At 46.3% G+C, this 25,358-nt stretch overlaps 1 protein-coding gene across 1 annotated transcript in view; it reads left to right on the top strand.

The window, feature by feature from the left end:
* The window catches only part of SLC44A4 (solute carrier family 44 member 4), a 119,374-nt gene that overhangs the window by 24,918 nt on the left and 69,098 nt on the right, over positions 1–25,358 (top strand). The window contains exons 2-3 of the mRNA XM_088446695.1: positions 17,061–17,109; positions 19,353–19,426. Coding sequence (XP_088302821.1) covers positions 17,061–17,109; positions 19,353–19,426 — 123 coding nt within the window. The remainder of the gene's footprint in view (positions 1–17,060; positions 17,110–19,352; positions 19,427–25,358) is intronic.

The raw sequence follows: 25,358 nt of genomic DNA, 5'->3' as shown, positions 1-25,358 counted from the left end.
GCGGCATTCGCTATACCTGGCAAAGAGGGACCTTCAAAGCTGGTGCGGCTTTGCTGGATCTCCTCCTGGCAACTGCGTTGACCTTAGCCATGTACGTGTGTAGCCTGCAGCATTAGGCTGCTAGTGGGAGGAAGAATAAATTGCAGCTGTAGTGGCCTATTCATCAAACGATAAATGGCCCAGTAATCATGCGGAAACGCTAGTTTCCACATGTTTTAGTTACTGGGCCATTCATCATCAGGGGGTCCGAGTTTGCTCACGAGAACAAGCGCCATCTTCAGACAGCACTTCCTCTCATAGCCCCGATCCTTCCTAAGGGAAGGAGTTCCAGGGATGTGAAGAGGGATTCGAGCAGATCCCTCCACCGCCTTCTCACTACCTCCCCGGTGGCTGTGTGCTTGCGTAACCGGGATGCAGGGGAATAGGTAATTAACACAGCTACATCTGTAGCTGCGATACTAACCGAGGGGACAGCTGCTTTTCGGGGCAGTTGTCCCCTCACCGGAGCAATGATGAATTGCTCCGGTGTAATCTATCCCCCACTGCGAGTTGGATATTTAAGTATTTCTCGCAGCGAGTTCAATACTTCATCATCAGAGGCCCTACGGCCTGATGTCTCACTGCGATTTACACCTATACCTAATGATTGTTACAGCAGGTTCATGGTAAATAGACCCCTGCCACAAAATATTATTTCGGCTGCAGAAGCAAGCAGAGATGATTGGCCCCAGAGTGTACACAATAAATGACCTTAAGCTAGAATCCTCTGATATAATATTATTTATAATCGCTACTGTAGAAATGGTTGAGATCTTTTCAGATTTTTTTTAAATGAGTAACGATAGGGCAGCAGTGGCTACTGCTGAATCTTAGTGGGGCCTCTGCTTCGATCCCCACCTCTGAGTCTTACTATAAACAGGCCATGCTCTCGTAGTAGAGTCATTTGTTAATAAAACCAGCAGGTGTATTGCTCTGTTAACCCCACGCGGTCACAAATCCTGCACAGGCCTATTCTCATACCAGTAACTCAACAGCATTAACCCATTACTTGCTGGCCTAGTCTGATGAGGAAATATTTCCATAAATACATGTGCCAGGGAAATAGGCTTGTGCGTCCTGCAGAAGTAACAGGGTGATTCAGGGTGACATAGAGGAAAGATAGAGGTGTGGGAGATAGGGAAAGAGATTAGGGGGGGGGGGAATAGCCTGGACACTGGGTAAAGAGAGAAGTGCAGGTTTAGGCTAAGGTTGGGGAATGGGTGAGTGTGGCTGGGGAAAGAGTTAAGTTACTTTATAAAGAGCTAGTAAATGTCTTTGTGGGCTATGAACAGCACATTGATGACTGGTAATATAACCCTCTGCCTTTGTTCTTGATTGCAGAACATTCTCTGCCACACCCACACTACACACACCGATAGAGAAAGCTGTTTGTACAAACACGGAAATATTTATATTTAGCCTCTATGTAATTTACAAAGACTGAAATAAAGAGTGATCGGGGTGGGGGTAGTGTGTGCGTGGATTAGGAGATAACCCCCTGTGGGGGCATAGTGGGGTGGAATAATGACAAAACCGAGGGCAATAGATAAGGAAGTCACCTGAACTGGGGATGATGTAACCACATTGGTGGTCCCAATGCATTTTATTGCTGCCAACCAGACCCCTACTACCCCGTAGATTGTATAATATTGTACACTTCATGTCACGGAATGAGGAACTTTGAGTTGTGTACCCGAACTGGGGTGTTGGACAGAGACACCTGGATCAGTAGGTGGTTTGAAACTGGGTGGCTTAAAATCATTTCTGCTCATACAGGTGAAATAAAAGAAGACTGTGGTATAAGATGAAATACTAGAGTTCTCTGGGCAGAGATAACGTAACTAGAAGATGCTGTATAAGACTGTACGAGAAAGTCTCTAAATCAGAGGTTCCCAACCACGGTCCTCAAGGCACACTAACAGTCCAGGTTTTAAGGATAACCATACTTGAGCACAGCTGACTTAATTAGAACCTCAGTTATTTTGATTTAACCATCCGTGCTCAACCATGGACAGCACTAAAACCAGGACTGTTAGTGTGCCTTGAGGACCGAGGTTTGGAATCACTGCTCTAAATAGTCGTTGAACTTGGAAAAGGGACTGTAGACTTGGAACTGGAACTTGAACTTGATCTCCGGGCTGGAGTATCGTGGATTGAACTGAAGAATTTGGAATTTGACTCTGGACGGGAGTATCATGCATTGAACTGAAGAACTTGGAATTTGACTCCGGACTGGAGTATCGTGGATTGAACTAAAGAACTTGGAATTTGCTTTGTTGTGCTGGGAAGCCTAGGTTTCACACAGGGAGCTCAGGAACATAGGTCATGCTGCAGCAATGAACATTGTGGTACTGGCAACCAGCATGTATTACATGGAGGTCTTTTATAGCACCAGGCTGAAACGGATTGGCTGAGGCAACTTGGGACAGCTGCTCACTGGATGCACGAGTATCACCTGACCTAGCCCAAGATGGCTGCGCCCAGGTCCCGGGAAGCTTGAATGCTGGTGCGCCACGCGCATGGATCTGCGGCAGAGGGACACAGGCAACAGCGGGGATGCTGCAGACGATTCTCCAGTGGAGGCCCCTCATCAGAAATCGCCGTAGGAGCACGCCGATGGCACAGCAGGCCGCGACGGCACGGACGCACAGTAAGGTACAGGGGTCTGGAGCGGAGGTCTCTGACATAGTTTGTGACACTTCAGTCCCAAAGCCCCTGTTTGTTGTAAATGTTTTACATTTACCCTGGACACATTTTGAGATCATTCACAATGCATACTGTACTAATTACTGGGACAAGACCATGTTTTAAAGATTTGTCCGAATTTGCACAGAGAAACCTCTCTAAGAGGACTTTTTTTATCGAGTAACACTTGTGGGATATCTAAAACACCCATTTTTGGGGGATACCCTCATATATTTAGTATCCCCTGGATGTATCCAGTGGTGTCCCTCACTGAGGTGACACCTGGTGCGGGGTGTGACGTGCGCACTCTGAAGCCATGTGCTGGCAAAAAGGAAGCATCGCCTTGCGGACAAGGGCGTGGTAATGCTGCCTGAACCCCCGTTTTAGTCACTTCAGGGGTCTGTGAGATGCGGGCTGCCCCCGGGGACAAAAAGGACTTGGAAAAGGGTCACAGGAGTGACCAAAATGCGTAGTTGCTTTACAATCCTGGTTACTCCCCTGGTATCCGTGGACCCTGATATCTTAATACCAGCGACAGTGATTCCTTGAACATATCCTTTAATTGTACATCAAAGCCGGACACTACAGAGGGACGCACCTGGGCACAGCTGACCAGATCTTTGCAGGCCAGTATACACCATGTAGGCTGCTATACCGGGAAATCACGGAGGTCAATTACCTACCCTCCAACATGACCTGTTCCATTAGGTACAAAACACTCTGCTCCTGGACTTCCCACCTAATGTATGATTGCAATCACCTGTGTTTAAACTAGTTAATTGATGACAGGTGTTTCAGCACAGGTGACTGTAATCTTAAATTAAGAGGGAAGTCCCTGAGCAGAGCATTTTATACCTTAAGGCCCCCATACATCAGAGATTGATTGCAGCAATCGTGCAATTTGCAATCGATTGTGTATAAAAATCTTTCCCTTTTTCAATCGATTGCAGATTGTAGAATTGCCACAATCGATTGAAAAAGGGAAAGATTTTTATACACAATCGATTGCAAATTGCACGATTGCTGCAATCAATCTCTGATGTATGGGGGCCTTAATGGAATGGGTCATGTTGGAGGGTCTGCAGTTACCTGCCCTCTCCGCATTACAGACAGGCTAGCATAGAGATACCAGCTGGAGCCGGGGCTATGTGTGCACACCAGGGACAAGTGCGCTTTGTGAGGATATCCACAGCTCACGGAGGTCCCAGATATCAAGGCAGGTGCCGTAAGCACTAAACCATCGGGTCTAATATCAACAAACCTACTGGAGGTAATTACATATGCCAAACGATTTGCTTTACATCATGAAATAGCTCTTAATATGGCCATCATACCAGTATAACGAATACACTTCAATATATCCACAAGTTACATTAAATTTTTGACACATAATTGGCACAGAGAACTTGCCAAAGTGGTTACATCCAAGTTTGCTACATTTTCAAGTGTGGATTTCAGACAACGGATACTAATAATTTCTCCTTATCCTTTTTTTATTGGCTTTTTTTTTTATCATTCTTATTGTTGTACTTTGTATATTTCTTGCATAATTGTGTTTACGTCATCCTCTATTGCTATATTAGCAATTTTTTATACATGTTGGTTTTTACTTGATTTTTTTCTAATTAAATAAATGCTTCAATAATTATACATACACCAGCGCAGAATTGCCATTTATTTGTTTTACTGTTTTTGTGAGGTGGGAAATACCACCTCCTTTTTTTTTTTTTTATTTTACATTTTTTTCTGTAGCAGGTGTGGCGTTTTAGCTTGGGTGTTCAATCAGCGCTGAGAGAATTTTGGGCCTGATTCAGACCCACTCGCGAGCGGCTGTCCGCTCGCAAGTGGGTCGATGGTCTGCACTGAGCATGCGCACGACGGAGGGAGCTCCGTCGTGCGCATGTGCCAGACACGACGAGCGAAGGACTTTCCTTCGCTCGTTGTGTCCGATCAAAGGGGGCGTGCTGTCAATGTTGATTGACAGCACGCCCCCTTTGGTGGGCGTGCCGGGGGCGTGCCTCCCTGACGGGGGCGTTCCCACGGGAACGCCTCCCGTCAGAAGCCGGCCCACTGACATCACTAGTGATGTCAGTGGGAGTGATTTTGGCTCTGATAGAGCCAAAATCACTCCGGAGCTTGCGGTTGAAAACCTCAACCGCAGGCTCCGGCTCGCAATTTCGATGGTCGCGATGGTCACGACCATCGCGGCCATCAAAATGCACGCTCGTATAGCCTGTGGGTGGTGACCCACAGCTATACGAGCGTCCAGGAGGACGCCCCAATGAAAAATGGAGCCCGGCCCTCATTCAGAGCGTGCGCTCTGCTCAGAGCGTACGGCTCTGAATGAGGGCCTTTGTTCACTATTTGTCCCAGGGGACAAGTCTGTTTCAAAGTGCCGGCTCTCTCACTGTGTCAGGAGCCGACTGCTACACATAATTCTACAGTGCAGCACCTGCTAGGGATTCATGATAGGCGTCGCCTATCAAAATCCTGACTCCTGGAATCCAGGACGAAGCCTGTACGAATGCGGTAAATCCGGGGCGCCCGTCCTTTTAGCCGGGCATAGATTTAGGACACTTAGCGGGGTTAGTGTTAGGTTTTGGGGGGAGAGGTTAGGGTTAGGCACCCTGAGGGAGAGGTTAGTGTTAGGCACCCTATCTGGAGAGTTAGGTTTAGGGAGCGATAAGGGGAGGTTACAGGGGCAAACGCCGGTATTTTATAGGGGGTTTCCAAACGGTTGATTAAAAAAAAAAAAGCAACTACAACTACATATATATTTGTGTGTATGTATATCACACACAGCATGCAGCACACACCCTGTCACACACAGCACGCAGCACGCACGCAGCACACACCCTGTCACACACAGCACGCAGCACACACCCTGTCACACACAGCACGCAGCACACACCCTGTCACACACAGCACGCAGCACACACCCTGTCACACACAGCACGCAGCACACACTCTGTCACACACAGTATACACCCTGTCACACACAGCATGCAGCACACACCGTCACACACAGCACGCGCCCTGTCACACACAGCACGCGCCCTGTCACACACAGCACGCGCCCTGTCACACATAGCAGCAGAACACACACACAGTATGCACCCTGTCACACACAGCAGACCCTGTCACAAACATCAGCAGCACGCACACAGCACGCAGCACACCCTGTCACACACAGTATGCACCCTGTCACACACAGCACACACCCTGTCACACACAGCACGCAGCATACACACACAGCAAGCAGCACACACCCTGCCACACACAGCACACACTCTGTTACACACCTCTCTGCACAAATTACTTACTTCCTGCATCCAAGGAGTTAATCATCACGAGTCAGCTTGCTGGGCTGAACCGGACCCTGGAGCAGTGTAGGGGTGAGGAATGCAGGCTGCCTGTGTTAGTCAGTCACAGGAACACACACTACACTGTTGAATTTGCTGCGTTTAGCTTCCCCGCACATGGACCTGATTACACTTAGTATAAAGAGCGCTGCCAGGGCTATTAATATACCAGTGTGCCCCCTCAAGCCCCAAAACACCCCTGTACCTTTTGTTGGCACAGCTGCTGTCATCCCTTTACTCCACTGCATCCCCGGAGGTGGCCCAGTTCTCAGAGTGTCCGCCTCTGCTCTGCTGCGGACCTCCTTCTAAGTGCCGGACTGCTGGGTGATCCTCGTTCTCCCTCTGCCACGCTCCCTCTGGGAGGACTGTAAGGCAGTGTACGGGCAGCTCCGATCGTGGGGGGTGGCCTGCAACTGGTGCAGAGATGGAGACAAGGCTGTCTCCGTCTCTGAAAAAAAATTTGGTCCGTCAGGGGGGGTTTCTGGGTACTCAGAAACCCCCCCTGCGTGCGCTACTGGGTTAGGGTTAGGCATCCCTGGGAGGAGGTTAGGGTTAGGCACTGGGGGGGGGGGGGAGTTAGGGTTAGGCACCACTAAGGCAGGGTTAGGGGAGGGGACAGGGGAGGTCAGGATACTTACATGCCTCTGTCGGGATTTTCATCCTGTCAGGCAGATACTGTCGGGATTTGAACCGGCGGCTAAACAGCCACCTGCATTTCAATCCCATTCCCTCCTGTCACTATAGGGGTGTCTGCACTTTTGGTGTCACCCCTTGGCAGGTGACACCCGGATGCGGCCCGCAACCCACTTGTGACGCCACTGGATGTATTTAGGGGGGGACCACAGCAGATATCAAAGATTTCTGCTGCAGTCCCCCATATTTGATCACAAAAGCATCCCCATAGGTTTTTTCTGGGGTTGCCTAATTGCTGAATTTGCCAAACTCCGCAATGGGAAGCACTCCAGTGCTTGGCCCTGGTAACTAACACCATCTTCGGAGCCATTGTAGCCTATAGGTTATTCTCCACAGAGGTTACCGGGAGAGGGATGAGCCCCTGGCACACTCCGCTTACACATGGGTGGTCAGCAGACCGGCCATACACAGAACAACGCTGGGGTCCTGAAGTAGAAGTGAAGTGATCACTTCTAACACATCGCAGGGATGGGCCCCCATGTGTGTGATTATTAATACCCAGCTGTACTTCATTTCTTATTGCGGCAATAAGAAATCACAATTATAGGGTCTAGAACCAGATAAGTAATAAATATGCCCCTAAGGGTGATACTTATCAAACCGCCTAAACAGGGCAAGCGTACGTGTTGCCTATACCAACCAATCAAATCCTGTAATTTTATGGAATGTACTAGATAAGTGATAGCTGGAATCTGATTGGTTGATATCGGTAATGCCTCCAATTGTCCTACTTAGATAGTTTGATAAAAGTAGCCACAGGTATAAATCCGATCACTGTCCTAAACCAGTTTTCCAGCACTTCAGCCCCCAAAATTTACGTGTAACAGACACATTTTCAGCTGTTTTCTATCTCTACATTAATGGTTGCAGGATTGTCTCTGGAAGAATTACATTGTTCAGAGACTTCGCCAGCCAGAGATGTGGAGGCCTGTACTAGCCACGTTATAAACTATATTAGTAATTGTTCTAGGTTGTTGCTGATCTTTTATTGCTCACAAACTAAACAGAAATGTGATAACAAAATATTGATCTGGTCAATGAGCTCTGTGTGTCTAAGCTAAGACTCTCTGTATTGCATACCAATATTACTGCTATATTGTTGTTCCCTAATCTTTGTCAATATTTAAAGGATATTTTTAATGCAAAACAAATTACATTTTTAAGTTACCTTCTAGCACACTGTAATGGAGATTTCAATAACTTCAACTCCTCCCAGTTCACAAACCCCCGGCTTCTCTTCGCCATCTTCAACTCCCTTCTCTCCTGACCCCCTCCTCACCTCCCCTCCTCAATCTCTGCCCCTGACCTTACTACCTACTTCATTTCTAAAATTGACTCCATCCATCAAGACATCATATCCCACAAAACCCTTAGCAGCCCGTCCCCTTCTTTGCCAGCCTACCCCTCCCCATTCATTTTATCAACTCTGACTTCTTTTTCAAGGAATTTGGAGATGAAGTAATTGCCCTCATCCGGTCCTCCTCCCTTGACCATATCCCCTCCTGCATCCTCCGCTACCTCTCTCCTTCTACCTGTTCCCATCTTGCCCACCTCCTCTCATCAGGCACTGTCCCCTCTGCATTCAAGCATGCCCTTGTCTCCCCCATTCTTAAAAAAAAACTTCTCTCTCCAACTCCCAGCTCATTTCTTTCCTCCCTTTTGCCTCCAAACTCCTTGAGCGTATTGTTTACAACCACCTTACCACCTTTATTTCCTCCCACTCCCTGTTTGACCCATTTCAGTCTGGCTTCGTCCTCTCCACTCCACTGAAACTGCCCTGATGAAGGTACCAGTGACCTCCTTGCTGCCAAGTCCAAGGGCCATTACAGTCTGAGCTCATTCTACTCTCTCTCTCTGACCAATCCTTCTCTGTCTACTCTTATGTCTCCACTTCCCCCAACTTCCACTAACAATATGTGTCCCCCATGGCTCTGTTGGCCTTTCCTAATCTCCCTCTATATATCCTATTTAGGTGAGCTCATTGGCTCTTTTGGCCTGTTATATCATCTCTATGCTGATGATACTCGGATCTTTCCTCCCCCGACCTCTCTCCTCACTCGTATCTCCAACTGTCTCTCTACTATCTTTTCCTGGATGTCCCAGTGTTTTCTTATACTTATGTATAAGACGGATCTGATCATCTTCCCACCGTCCCACATAACCTCCCGTCCTACAATTTAATTATCTATTGACAGCTTAACTATCTCCTCTAGCCCCAAAGTGCGCTGTGTAGGAGTTAGCTTGGATTCCTCCCTCTCCTTCAAACCACACATTCAGTACCTTTTGCAGTCCTGCCATTTCCATCTCAAAAATATTTCCTAGATCAGACCCTTTCTCACCCTGGATGCTACGAATACCCTCATCCACTCACTGGTCATCTCCAGATTGGACTACTGTAACCTCCTCCTATCTGACCTCCCTGGCTCCCACCTCTCTACACTCCAGTCTGTCCTCAATGCTGCTGCTCGGCTCATCTTTTTCTCCAAATGTAATACATCTGCCTCCCCTCTCCTACAAGCCCTACAATGGCCCCTCTTCTCCTTCAGAACCCAGTTCAAGCTTCTCGCAATCTTACAAAGTCCTCACCCATTCCTCTCCCATTTTCATCTCTGATCTTATCTCCCTTCACACTCTTGAACGTCCTCTTCACTCTGCAAGTGACATCCGCCTCTCCTGCCAACTGGTTGCTTCCTCCCATGAACGCCTCCAAGAATTTGCCTGTGCTGCTCCCTACTCCTGGAATTCTCTTCCTCTCCCGATCAGACTCCTCTACAAAACTTCAAACAGGCTCTCAAGACCCACCACTTCATCAAAGTCTTCCAGCTCCTCATCCTAACCCACTGCTCCATGCTCCTTCCTCACAGTGTGTACCCCCATTGTGTCACCCCATCCCCTTTAGAATGTAAGCTCTCACAAGCAGGGTCCTCTTCCCCATGTGCTTTTCCTTCCCTTACTTATACTAACATCTACTCCATATGCCCTACAATAGCACCTAACTCTTGGTTTCTGCCACCCTGCTGCTTATATGAGTGACATGACCGCTGTTGCAGCAATGTTCATAAACCACGTCCTTGTCCTGCAATGTCCTGTACTGTAAGTCACTGTTCTCTTGTTCTGCTCAACTGTAATGCGCTGCAGAACCCTCGTGGCGCCATATAAATAAAGGATGATAATAGTAATTGAGATCCACTTAGATAATGTGTATTGTGTTTAGATGCCGCTGCTTATCTGCGTCGCTAAGAATTATCTGACATGATTACGGCATTGTATCATTATTAAACAGGAGCCGTCACTGCATTATTATAAAATTGTCATTCAATATATTTTCGCCTGGGGGAGGCGTCCCTGGTAGGAGAATGAGAATAGTGTGATAAGGGATGTACAGAGCAGTGGATTACAGCAAGTGCATAGATCTTTGTTTAACAAGGGTATTGGATATATCCGTTTTTAAACGTGTGACATCCAGAGCAGTGTAGTTTCAGGAAGGTATACAGCCGCCTTCACGTCATGTGGTGAAAACACAGGGGCCTGGACATGACTAATCAGTTTAGTTAACAGAATTCAAGGTTAAGTGTATAATTTCCCTGGTAATTAACTGATAGCGGCTGTAAATGTCCTGCAATTATCACATAACTCTGCTGATAACGCTGCTCTGAGATCAGGGAGAGGATTGAGAAGGGTGATGGTGGCATAAAGTCACAGATTAGGATAGATTAAGGTAAATGTTGTATATTAAGAGTGTGGTACATGGGAGGGATTATCACAATAAAAGCTATTTACTGATAATAATGATTGTTTATTTACATAGTGTCACTAATTACGCAGCGCTGTGAAGAGAATATTTGTCATTCACATCCTTCCCTCCCCATCGGAGTTTATAGTCTAAATTCCCTAACACACAGGCATGTAGACAGGGCCGCCGAGAGCTGTACAGGGCCTGTGTACTGGGGAGGCGTGGCCATTTCTGGGAGGCGTGACATTTGTCCCCGTCAGCAGCACTGCAAAGGAGGACATTTGTTCCCTTCATGAGCTGATGCAGGCCTTCGTCAGACCTCCCCAACAAGCCCAGGTAATCAGTTTACACCCACCCACCCCTAACGGGGCCCCTGCATGTAGACACACCCCGTAAACAACAGCCAGTTATCAGTATGTTTTTGTAGTGTGGGAGGAAATCTGAATACCTGGTGTAAACCCATGCAAACACACGAAGAACATTCAAACTATGCACAGAATTGGTCAGGAATTAAACCCATGACCCTAGAGCCGTGAGACAGCAATGCTAGCCACTGGGCAACTAGGCTATCCAAGTGCAAGATGCACCTGTCGATTGGACACAGTGGAGGTGCAGGACCACAAAGCCTCTCATCCAATACTTTCAGTTGCATCCACACTCTTGGCAGAAGAGCCAAGAAGGTGGACACACTACTGCAGACACCAGACTCAGTAGGAACAGATCCAAAGCATCCAGCAGACCTGCAAGTTAACACTACCATAATGCAGTCTATGGCCTCCCTGAGAAATTATGTTGTTGCAGATATCCGAGCCCCAATTAAGGGCAGCTCTCTCATTGGGCGGGATGCATGATGCATTGCATTCGGGATGTGATGAATCCCACCACTGTTCGCCTAGATGCCGGCATTCATTACGCATTTTCGGGGTTTGACCGCATTTCTCCCTTTGCTGCTTCCCTCCCATTAAATCTCAAGAGGGGCTCATATCTACTTTTTATGACAAGATGACTGAACTTCAGAAACTGTAGTAGGATTAGAGGTCTCCTTGAATTAATCTTTCAGTTTACCTTGAAGACCATGTAAAAATACTTTTCCAGAAGCTATTTCCGATTTGAATTAGCCACACTGGCTACCTACACCCAAATCTCTCCCTCTCTCAGTGCACTTAGGGATGTCCTCCTGTGCATCTATATCTTCCAGACAGGGATTTGCACTGTGATAAATAACCTCCATTAGCCATTGTTACCCTGCCATTGGGAATACCCCTTAGAGTAATGGCCATCTCCACGTAGTCAACTCGGCAGGCCAAGGACTTCAGTTGGTGAAGAAGTGGAAACACTCACCTGATGCCCATTCCCCTGTTGGAAGTCTGAAAAGTGGAGTAAAGAGGGCGACCGAACGATGGAGTACGCACCCTCGCAAGATCCATAAATTTAGCAAATCTGAATCAAAGCATATAAATAAATAAATGTATTTACACCCAAAGTCAGACAAATGAAGTTCCAAATAATATGCCATCACTTTAATAGTCTTCATTCCAACACCCTGCACCTGTCACAACTTGTGCAGCTCCTCTATCCTGCAAGGGGTGTCGCTCTCTGCTCTGGTGCTTCTAGCACACTCAGTTGATGCAACAAACTGCTGAGAAACAGTCCAGAGTGTGCTAGAAGCACCAGAGCAGAGAGCCACACCCCAGGCAGGAAAGAGGAACTGCACGGCTTTTAACAGGTGCAGGGTGCTAGAGTGAACACTACTTTTAATCACAAGCAGGCATATCTACTTATTGTGGAACCCTTTATCTCCATAACCCAACATACTAAGCCCAAAGCCAGGTAACCAGCCAAGTATTACCTTCATAATTAACGGTGTGCACCACAATTTTTCTTGGTCGATAAATGTTTGTTGTATAGATAAATTCAAATCTAAGATCCACAGTACTGTAGGGACAGACCTTACACTCCTCAGCCTTTGAGCTCGCCCTCCCAAATTATATCTCCTTTTGCCAAACCCCAGTTCAATGTTGTAACTGGTAGAAGCTTTACACTACTGTACAGGGCCGTAACTAGGGTAGTGCAACCAGTGCCATGGCACAGGGCACCGTAGGGCAGGGGGCGCTGTTTGGGCCTGTCAATTTTCCTGTTTATTATCATCCTCACTTGTAGCTGCCTCTTCTTTTATCCCCAGCATCTCCTGGCCTCCCCTATCTCTTCCCTGGCCCTTCCCCATGAGGCCATGGCCCTTTTTCAGGTGCACTATCTTATGTCCCTATTTATAAACTGGGGGGGGGGGCACCAATACTCTCCCTGGCACAGGGCACCAAAAAGTCTAGTTACGGCTCTGCTACTATATCCATGACAACACAGCAAGTGATTACCCCCCTTAATTAGTTGCTGTGCATTTAAATCTGCCCTTAGCAATAAGGCCACACAAATCACTTCCCAGCAGATGGGAGAAAGACAATATGATAATATGCCAAATACAGGCTCTGGAGACTTAGAAGAAACAATCTACCAACTGAAGCAAACACAAAAGCCTCTATAGGTTAGGCAATAACTAAACTCCCCATTAATGTTTCACATAAACAGAACTTTTGTTGCTATGAAGCAGAAATACTCTAGAAGTAACAAAGCTGGGAATATGCTGGATACCAGATCTAAACACATTGAAGACAAGTCTCTGTGGCCTATGTCAGTGCAGGAAGCAAAGAAACCAACCCCACTACAATAACATATATCTTTGCTGATTTTTACGCAGACTATACCCTCAGTAATGAGGAACACACAGGTCGTCCCACCCCAGAACAGATAGAGGCCATTCTGGTACCATAAAACCTTCCCCAAATCAAAGCCCTTCAACCATCTTATTAAGAATCTCCCCACTGGGAGATCTTCCTGAATCTGATGTATTTCATTTGTTCTTCTCGCACATAATTTGCCAATAAATTTCACTCCTCATCAGAAATGATACAAGACCAAATTGGCTAAAACTCCTGGTCGGTCGTCCTCCTCAACACAGATCTCAAATCTTTGTCAAATTGCCGGAACTGATCCATTATGATTGGGTGGGCTTCATCAGTTGTCGCAAGGTAGCCGATAATATGAGGATTCTAAACCTTATATCTTCACTAGCCTCTACCACTTTTGTGTGATACCCCTTAATATGAAAGCCTTTCATAGGTTATGCTAAAACTTTAGTAAAGCCACCCTCCAAGTTTAGATTCCATGACCACATGCTCTCCTCCATTCTGGCTCTCTACTTCATCTGTCAATGCTTTCAATTATGTTTTTATTTCCTTAAGAGTTCCGATCTCTAATAGAACATGACAGGGGCACTCCTTGTTGCCTCTTATCTTTGTAGTAGCCTTTGAGCCCTAGTAATAACTATAAGATCTTGTCCGGATAGCTATGGCTTAAGCCTGAAACTTCCTTCCAAGCTCTCCAAAGGGGCCTCCTCCATGTAGTGAAAATTACTACTACTACACCAAAGACCCTTAGAGCAGGTAAGCAGTAGTACAAATAGACTTTGCTAGATTTTTCCCTTTAGTACTACCTAGGTGTTAATATCTGTTCCCTATTATCTGCCATGTTATGAAATTGGAAGAGCTTAGAGGTCTTTGCACTGAGCAGATTGGCAACCATTAAATAATGGATTTACCAAAAATGCTGTACCTGTTCTGCATGGTTCCCATTCCTAAATCTAGTTACTGTGACATCCAGGCCAATTTATTTTCCTTCCTATGCACATGCTGAAATGAATCCCCAGGTGTGTCTGTCCCGCATAGAGCATTAACTTTAAGCAGATATACTACAACAGGTTAAGCACTAGGTGGATGCAGAAGTGGTCAGACTCCGGGACCATCACATTAGACTTTTAACACGGGTCCAGGTCTGGTGTGAAAGGGTCAACCCAAGTTGTGTTACCCAGGAATCCGGCCCTGGGTAACGGTGTGGTTTAGAACAGGGCCGGCTCTTGGGGTGTTCGACCAGTGCGGTCAAACAGGGGCGCCACCCCATAGAGGGCGCACCCCTCCAAACATCCCAATTTCAGAGGGACAGCACTGTCCCGTTGTTCCACCTGTGGGCCGAAGCGGCCCGCGGGTGGTTTGGTCGGAAGGTTGGGTACCCCCACCGTCGCAGCTTTGCGGCGGTGCCGGACCCCGGAGTAGCTGAATGGAAGCCCAGCTAGTGACGAAGTGCTGGGCTCGCCCCCAGCCTGATGTTACACGGGAGGCGTGCCATGCGGGCACGACCCCAAATAGCGTCATTTAGGGGGCATGGCCTATGGTAATTAGGCCACGCCCCCATTTTCAGTCCGCATGCGACTAGAAGGCGACCATTACCCGGGCAGCACAGGGACGCGGCTATCCCAGAAGCCGGCCCTGGTTTGGAAGACGCGACCCAAGTCATTTGATGCCTGAAATGAGGGGATTGACGGCTATGGAGCAGTCACCACCCATTTTTTATGACCTGACAAAACATTCATTTGTAATGACACACACAAGTCTGACCTGACACGGGTACAGTGTGAAAGGGGTCTACCCAGGAAGAACCCAGGTCCAAGATGCAGTGTGAAGGGGTCTGACCTGCTTGTGACACGGGTTGGCACCGTGTTCAAAAACCTGAGTCAGACCCGGCATTTTGGTGTGAAAGGGGTATTTGAAAGCTGAAGGTAATTTTATGCAAACTGTTCTTTTGGCACCAAGGCCCCTACCTGCCTCCCTTTCTCCCTTCCTAGCACATCATACGAGCTGGGAGTCTGGAGGGCCTTTAACCAGTAATAAGTTGTCTTATTCTTTCCAGCTCTTCCAGTCAAGACTCTCCAACACCTTGTGCCTAATACTTGTCCAACACCTTGTGCCTAATACTTGTCCAACACCTTGTGCCTAATACTTGTCCAACACCTTGTGCCTAATACTTGTCCAACACCTTGTGCCTAATACTTGTCCAACAGCTTGTGCCTAATACTTGTCTGTTAAACTATGAAACGCCAATGCGCACACTGAGCGAGATTTCCTCATTTCCTTTGCTGACCTATGCAAGTCATTTGATTGAGATTAATAGGCAAGACATTCCACATTGAGAGCCCGAGCTACACTAAAAGACCCTTTCTTTTTTATATACAACACTTATTGGCAACACCTCCTAAATGGGTCCGTGTATATTCATGGTATAGAAATGCTAGCTGACCCCACATGCTTTCAGAGACCCCAAAAGTGAGATCCAGACCTGCATTGTAACTTCAGCCTGGATATGTAGTCTAAAGGTGCGTATCCACTACACAAGAGTGGAACGACTGTACGATTATAACATTGTAATCGTACAATCGTTCATCTTCCTGTGCAGTGGGCAATGTGCCCACACTGAACGATATGTTGTTCAGTGCAGTCATCCTCCCTCATCCCGAACATGCACAATCTGTCGATCTGGGCAGGTTAGCCTGCATGTTCAGGCGATGATAGATGCTGAAAACGACCAGCGGGAGCGCGCATCACTGGTCGTTTTCAACATTTTACTGCACGATAAATGAATGAATAATAAGCGTTTGAACGATTACGATATCATAATCGTTCAATCACTCATTTTTATGGTGTAGTGTATACGCACCTTAACTGCGTTTCCCTTACTGTGTTACTTTCCCCGATCATGGCTATGAGATATATCGCCCCTGAATGACTTAATAAAATATTCCCGGAACTCTCCCACTGTGTACTCGAGAGGTTGTCCAGCAAGAGTTAACTTGCTCTGTCTTATGCTTGTGCCCCACCACAGTATTTCGTGGTCAGTTGCCCTCCACTTATTCTCCATACTGGGGGACTTTCAAGTGACCCCAGCCCAGAACCCATTTTAAACTTATCACATATTATTTACCCAACAAATTGGGATAAATCAGATCAATATTTGACTTACTACTTGCTGCAAAATCACTGTTTGTACAAGACTGGAAGTCAAGCAAGTTATCAGCAAGAGGAGATTCCCTGCAAGGGCGCAATAGCGCCCCCAGATGGCAAATTATTCTGCCTAGAATCTGGTCAAACTCTTATAGAAACTAGAGGCAAGGGACATGTGGGCTGAGCACTGTGATTGATATATTTTCATATTTCATTTATCAATCTCTTTCTATCCCCTCACTTCTGCCTTTTCCCATATACGCGACTCATTTATGAAAAAAAAAAATTAATGTAAATAATAATGTCCTTCTAGCACTTTTTTTAATCTACATATTAAGCACTGTGTGCAGCCGTTTTGTTTGCCAGTTGCTGTATAATGTCGATAGTTGCCGACTTTTAAAACCTGCATCATAGTGGGTGTGGCAATACCCGCAAATTGGCATTTTTACCAAATAAATGCACATTGCGGAGGAATATCTCCCAGCAAAAGGACCAATGTCCTGATCGTGGAACAGTCCCATTAAATCATAACTGTTCCATGGAAATCGTGATGGTTGGGAGTGATGTTATCCCATGATGATCTATGCCTCTGTATCCTGCCTCTTACCCTGTATACTACTCATAAATGTCTAGTCTGCTAATGCTTCTGTCTTTTACCCACAGGTGAACCAGCTAAATATGACCCGAAATTCAAAGGTCCCATCAAATCTCGGTGAGTAATCTGATTGCACCATCTGCTTTATCAGCCATTTTATGCCTGTCACATCTGTATAATTTATAGGCTATCATGATGAATCTAATTTACACCCAATACAGACTGTATCAACAGGTGAATTAATGTTAGAATACATGATGTAAAAGTCAGGGCCGGCGTTGGGTATCTCTGCACCAAGCTCCATCCCGTGCTTTCCCTGTGCCCTCCCCCTGACAATATATTTAATACTTGGAGCTGATGGGTGGAGGGCGGGGATTTTCTTCTGCCGGCCCCGGTGCCCCTGTGCGGCCGCACTGACAGAACACGTCAGGAGCCGGCCATGTTAAAAGTTCTCATACTTGATCTGTAGACTGAAAGCCCCTTTCTATGTATCTGGTAGAAATTGTTCACTCTCTGTAACTAGCCATTTTAGGCTCTGATTTACAGTGGGAATAGTGAAAAAAAACTTCCCCCATCCTTCCAGCTTTATTTTAGATCCCATCTAAAAACTATTTGTGAATTTAATAACCTTTTTTTTTTTTTGTTTCTTTTTACAAAGGTTTTTAGCTTTATAATTCCTCCAGTGTTATACATTTAATAGCAGGTTGGGTGGCTAATCCCAAGATCAGGATAGGCGGGATCCCGGGATTTTGGCCTAAATTTGTCCGGGATAAAGGGCCTGATTCAGACCCGCTCGCGAACGCTATGCGCTCGCAAGCGGGTCAATGGTGGCCCAGTGCGCATGCGCACGACGGAGCCGGCTCCGTCGTGCGCATGCGCGAGACCCGGATAGCGACGGGCAAGCCGTCGCTCCGGGTCTCGTACCAAAGGGGGTGTGCTGTCGATGTGAATGGGAATGCCTACCGTCTGGGGCCGGCCCCACTGACATAACAAGTGATGTCAGTGGGAGTGCTTTCTGCTCTGTTAGAGCCAAAAGCACTCTGGGGCTTGCGGCAACGAGACCCTACCGCAAGGGTCTCGTCGCAAGCCCGATGGTCAAGACCATCGCGACCATCATCATGGCCGTTCGCATAAGCTGTGGGTGGTAACCCACAGCTATGCGAGCGGCCAAGAGGCTGCAACAAAGAAAAAAAAAAACGCCCTGATTCAGAGCGGGCGCTCGTTCAGAGCGCCCGGCTCTGAATCAGGCCCTAAATCCCTGGATTGGGGCTCCCAATCTTGGGATTTCGGGAATAGCCATCCATTGCTTTTTTTTTTTTAATGGCGGGCAGCAATGAGCATCTTCAGCAGACAGCTGTACACAGCGTGACGTGATGTCAGAGGTCAAGCTGCCAGCCGGACCACCTGCACCCGCCGTTAACCTCTTGCCTGTCACGGTCGCAATTTTCTGACAGCACCAGGCAGTTCTTTATCTGCTCTGGTCGCAAAATGTCGACCAGTCAGATAAACATGAGGGCGACTGCAGGAAGAGCATTTTCTCACAGCTGCTGCTCTCAGAGGGACCTTCCGGTCCCCCTGCTTGCCTGCACCCTCTCCCCCTGTGTCTACTGTGCTGCTGATCAGCAGTATGCAGAACCCCACACCCAGCGCCTGCAGAATTTAGCAGCTGCTGGGGGAAAGTAAGCTAACCTCCTCCCTCACCCTGGTGCCTGAAAACGGTCTCAAGTTGAAAGTCACGATGTTTCTGATGTTCCGATGGTGGTTCCGATTTTTGAAAACGATGGTTTTTTAAAAAAAAATCTTAATTAAAAAAAAAAAAAACTTTTTTTTTGTATGAAATCATTTTGGATAAGTTAAAATAGATGTTCCTCACCTAATTCACTCATAAAGAAAAAAATTTCGGAGCAGTTTTTAGAAAAAAACAATCGTCAGTTAAGTGGTCAAAGCCCACCCACCCTTCTCCAGCCCACTGTATGCCACGCTGCTCGCCCGCTCATCCCACAACAGAAAGGAGGGTGAGTCACAGTGGGGGCTGGGCGGGAGACATTAATGATATACAGTATATATTTTTTTTGCTACCAAGACAATCCAGGGATTCCCAGGTTTATGCATTTTTCAATTCTGAATAAAAAAACGGCCCTGGATCGGCCACCCTAATAGCAGGACAGACACTTGAGAATTAACGAATGACGTTTTTGGCACAATTGGCATTATACTTCAAATGGAGCAAGTTGGGATGAAAGGTCTGATAGGAGGATTTGGTTGTAATTGTGCAGCTTTGTAATTTCATTAGATCCAGGCCTGTGTGTGTCTCTGCTTATCTGTCATTGCTAATTGTCCACCTCTGTTCCTCCCTCTAGGAGCTGCACAGACATAATCTGCTGTGCCCTGTTTATGCTGTTCATCCTCGGCTATATGGTGGTTGGAATCTTAGGTAAGAATACTAAGCTTGTCCCCATATACAGTAAGTAGTTCTCACCCCACCACTTCTCCTGCTTCCAAACACAGACTCTTCGCTGCATACACATGGTACAACCTACACAACCAAAGATACCACTGATATGGCCCGTACACACTGGTCGATCAGACAACGATCAGATATCGTTGTCTGATCGTAGTTCATGTGCGGGATGTACGATATCGAACATCCAGCAACATGCACCAACCCCTTAATGACTTAACGATCCAGCGATCAACGATGTTGGCCTGCGTGCACGGGGCGTTGGTCGAGATTGATATCGACCATCTGTGCCCACGCATCGACCATCGTTTGGTCGTTAGAGGGGTTGAAAAATAGAACGATATAAATGATCAATCGATAACGATATCGTTATCGTTTATATCGTTCTTTTAAGTTGGACCATGTGTATGCACCAATAGATTTCCCTCCAACTTTCTGTGGGGCAGGGCAAACGATATTGGGTGTACACACTGATAGAGATCTATGATAGATATTGGTTGTACACATGGATAGATATCTATGACAGATATTGGTTGTACACACTGATAGATATCTGTGATAGACATTGGGTGTACACACTGATAGATATCTATGATAGACATTGGGTGTACACACTGATCGATATCTATGATAGACATTGGGTGTACACACTGATAGATATCTATTATAGATATTGGGTGTACACACTGATAGATATGATAGATATTGGGTGTACACACTGATCGATATCTATGATAGATATTGGGTGTACACACTGATAGATATGATAGATATTGGGTGTACACACTGATAGATATCTATGATAGACATTGGGTGTACACACTGATAGATATCTATGATAGACATTGGGTGTACACACTGATAGATATCTATGATAGATATTGGGTGTACACACTGATAGATATGATAGATATTGGGTGTACACACTGATAGATATCTATGATAGATATTGGGTGTACACACTGATAGATATTGGGTGTACACACTGATCGATATCTATGATAGATATTGGGTGTACACACTGATAGATATGATAGATATTGGGTGTACGCACTGATCGATATCTATGATAGATATTGGGTGTACACACTGATAGATATGATAGATATTGGGTGTACACACTGATCGATATCTATGATAGATATTGGGTGTACACCCAATATCTATCATAGATATTGATCAGTGTGTACACCCAATATCTATCATAGATATCTATCTATGATAGATATTTCAGTGCAGCCATGTTTTTACAGGCCAATCTAGAGAAAATCGTCCAAGTTGGCCTGCATGTACTGTCGACCATAGATATCGTTATCGTTCATGCGGGAACGCGCATCGTTGGTCGTTGTCAGGTTGGTGACTGCTAAAGAGGGAACGATAATGATATGAATGATATAGTTATCATTCAAGTCGCTCATAAGTCATACCGTGTGTACGCACCATTATACTGATATGCTGTATGTTATGTGTGTAACGTATACACACTGTACAGTTCTCTGTCGGCTATGAGCGCACGTACTGCACATAGTTCTGTATGTGCCATTCCATAGACTCCTGCTCTGCATGCTATTATTAGCAAGGACTCCATTACAGTGTAACGTCTCACACGCAGATACATACACCCGCAGTAGCACACAGAACATAGTCATGCTGCATGTCATTTTAATCAGCAGAAGCTGCTTGTGCTATCGAATTTCATCACTATGCAGATAAGACACATTTTGAAGGTAAAATGTTGCACGAAGATACGCTCAGCGCTACAGAGTCACACAGAGCTCCCGCGTCATGTGTAACGTGACTTGTAATGTAATACAATATTATCAAATAATGTGATGCATGTGCATAAAGTGATAAGTAGCCTGTGTTAAGTTTTATATGTAGAAAGTGTTTTAACTGCCGCTAATCCACTGGTTATCTACACAATAATTTATTTACTTCATTAAAAATATTAAAGCTAAAAACATAGGCAATTTTTATTTATGAAGATTATATACATTATGGGCACTATTTATTAACATTATTTTTACTAAAATAAAGTGAAAAACTGTGTTTTCACATCCTTTTCACATTATTTTAGTATCACCTAAAGTTACTAAAGGGCAATTTGAGTTGAATTCGTAAAATTCTACTCCAAGCCCTAATTATCACTTATTTTTAGTAAGCAGATCGCATTTCCCATAATTGTAATTGGAAATGTGATCTGGCAAAAGTTGCTAAAAATAAATTGTGAAAAAATACCGGGGAAAGCCCTGTAATAATAACGCTGTTATCCAGGGAATCCCCCGGTTACCGGACTCCTGCTCCGCTCTTGCGGGCAGAGCACACGCTGATTCACTGTAAAAAAAACTCACCTGAGTCCAGGGACCGGTGATCGGGACTCCGGGTGATGTCTTCCCTCCGGTCAGCTGGTCTCCCATGCTGCACTGGGGCCCGGTCGTCACCTGACAGGTTCCCAGTGCAGGATGGGATGTCAGCTGACCGGAGCCACGGAGGACATCACCGATGGCCCGATCACTACAGGTAAGTGTAATTTTTTGCGACAATACCATGATAGGTATGCAGAGGGGATTCACAGGGACAGAGCTTTATCGCAAGCTCTGTCACTGCAAGGGATTTTTAGAAAATCCCTGTGATATTGGCTGAATTCGCAATGTGAATTCAGTTGGTAATATCGCACTACAATCTACATAAATTTAGACATGCAACAAAAAATTTGGTTCAGAATAAAATGAGTCTATGAAGGCAAGAATGTGGAGCACCAGACGCGTTTTCATCTGAGTTGCAGATTTCTTCTTGAAGAAGTCTGCAACTTGGATAAAACGCATTGCTAGGATCAAAGATTGTGGATTGATTATTCTGTCTGCCATAGTCTGAATGAATCGAGTGCTGAGCTTCTCATGAGCCACCCCCGTGGCGGCTGTGTAAGATGAGACAGTGAGTGAAATGATAATAATGCATACTGTTTAATGTCAAAGTTTATAATAGAAACTGACTAACTCCATATTTTATGTATGCGGCTATTGGAAAAGTGATATAACACAGCACTTTGAAAAAAATGAGAGTGTGGCAGTGTGTGTATGAAGCCAGCCCCTCAGCCCCAGAACCTGTGTAATTTAAGAGTGTCACGGTTTTATGGGATTGTGTGACAGTGTGTGGCCCTGATGAGGTTCAAACCTAGGCAAAAATCTAATCCTGGGGTAACTACACCACCATGCCAAATTTGCTGGAGCTCGGTCCAAAACTCCAAACGGAAGTTCGCATAGATAAACGAACATACATATCCAATGATGCCGCACTCCATTCATTTTAGTGATACCATTTATTGGCAAAACACCAAGCAACGTTTCAGTGCTTCACCGGCACGGCCTTTTAGCCTGATCATAGTGCCGGTGAAGCACTGAAACGTTGCTTGGTGTTTTGCCAATAAATGATATCACTTAAATGAATGGATTGCCGCATCATTGGATTTATATACAATTATATAATATACTGTATATAATATATTTATAATCTGCTCAAGTCTGTCCTGTCTTCAACATGCATGTGCAGTGGCAGCTGGGGCGCACCCCCTTCCAGCGGCTGCTCTTTTAAAGGAGGGTGGAGGCGGGATGGAGCAGAATAGAGTGGGGGGAGGGTGGGACAGAGAGTGGGGCGGGGCTGAACAGAGCGGGGGTGGGATGGGGCAGACCAGTGGACTGAGGGCCTGATTCAGAGCCGGACGCTATTTGCGGACGCTCGTTCAGAAAAAGGGGATGGCTATTTAAATTGAGCGCTCGCTCTTTGCAGTCTGTTGACGCCTCTATGTCTGAGCGAAAGAACGAAACATGCGCTCGCTATTTTGTAAAGATGCCCCCAGGCCGCTCGCATCATACGTCATCTCCGCTATTTATTACATTAATCGAGTACATCGAACGGCGTATGAACTGCTCGCAATTCTTGTGGTAGCATTTTCCTACCGCAATCATGCGAGCAGTTCAAGCTAAAAGACAACCAAGTGACGTGGTCGATGACACTGCTTTGTTAATCATGCACACCCTTAAAACGCCCATTTTGCCCGTTTGCAAGCCTGCGTTGGGATCTCCACTCCCCGTTTTCAAGCACCTTCCCCTGTTACCACCCACAAACGCCTCATCCTGTCACTCAAATTAGCAGGCATTCGCTATTTTGCGAGCACACGATTTCCGACCGCACTGACTGGTTGGCGCATGCGCATTACAACCCATACGCATGCGCAGATGTGCGAACATCGCTCGGAGCGAACGAGCGTCCGCTTACGAGCGGCTCTGAATCAGGCCCTGAGAGAGGGGTGGGGTGGGACAGAGTACAGGATCGGGACTAGGGAGACAAGTGGCTAGACTGAAGTGACCTGGGTCCCTTTACTTTCTACAGTATAAAGTAATAGAACCGTTGCTGAGACCTGATCCCAGAACAAGAGAAGCTGTGCTGTTAGGGGTGTAACTAGGTACTTGAAGGCCCCATAGCAAAAGCTTGTAAGGGCCCCGATTTACCACCCAATGGTGAAAATGTATATAACACATGTAAATTTGACAAGGAAGATGGGCCCTCTCACCTCTGAGGGCCCCATTCAGACCCGGACGCAACGCCGCGCTCACACGCAGCCGGCCGATTGTTGCAAACTACACATGCGTATAAGTCACTGCATTCGGGAAACGATCGCTCTCTTGCATACTTCCAGAGCGCTAGTTTGAGTGACGGAATGGGGCGTCAGTGGGTGGTGTCTGGGGCAGGTCTATGTAAGCTGGGTGTGCTTGCACTATCGCCGGCGTGGTGGGGAGTTTTTACACCAATTTAAGGGCGTGCATAATTAAAGTGGAGCGTCATTGTACACGTCACCTGGCTCTTTTTTTGACTGAAGCATTTGCTGTGCTTGAGGTAGCATAGGGTCTACCTCAAGCACTGTGTATACAGCCGATGGTTCTCGATGTTACCGATTGTCTTATCCTGGAGATGACGTGTGCTGCAAAGGGAAAAGGGGCGGCATTAGCCCAGCATGCGATCGCATAGACGCCGCAAGCTAAGACATAGAGGGCGTCTTTAAGCCATGCCGTGTGATCGCGGGATTTGCTTATCTGGTCCCTTTCGTCTGCGTGCGATTACGGCGTTGCTTCCATGTCTGAATCATGCCCTGAGCCCCAAAGCAGCTGCACTCCTTGCATTTATGGTAGTTACACCCATGTGTGTTGTTCATTTACAAACACTTTACAAGGGTAAAAGACTGGGACAAATCTGCCGCTGTCCCTGTATGCTGTAAGCCCAGGACTATTCCTTCATGCTTTCCTTCATGCTGTGTGTGCTGCAATACAATCAGAAATTACTGTTCAGCCTTAACGCATTGCTATGCAGTCACAGCACTCTGCACACGTATTCTAAAGATGTCTGACACAGACCTGTTACCCTTATCACAAGAGATAAGTTTATCTGCATGCGCTGAATGGTAACTTCCAACAGCCTAGCATTATCTCTGTGTAGGTACAGTAGTGTGCCAGCGTATCCATTACACTACACACTGTACACAGTGATCTAATGGTGTAAATATATATTCATGAGAACGTAGAATAACGCCAGCAGCTGGTGACGTCTATAGCCTTGTGTTTGTAGGGAAGTGACCGGCTGATTATCGGTTCATCTCAATGTAGGTGGCTGGTCTACTTAGTGTGGGCGACTTGTTACAGACTCTGCGCCTAGTTCAGAGACGCATATAAAAAAGTGGACACAATGGAGGCTTGAAAATAGCTTCATATTTCTGTCCATATTCAGAATTCATCTATGCGGCTACACAACCCCTATACATCCACTGTGAGAGCGACCGCCATCATTACCTGCACCTGCCCTTTCCTGGGTGCCAGAGGGGTATCTGAAGTAGCCAGATATTTCCGTATGCTTA

The sequence above is a fragment of the Taudactylus pleione genome, unplaced genomic scaffold (assembly GCF_031769625.1).
Source record: "Taudactylus pleione unplaced genomic scaffold, aTauple2 ptg000400l, whole genome shotgun sequence".
NCBI lineage: Eukaryota > Metazoa > Chordata > Amphibia > Anura > Myobatrachidae > Taudactylus > Taudactylus pleione.
This window is presented reverse-complemented; position numbering and strand designations above follow the sequence as displayed.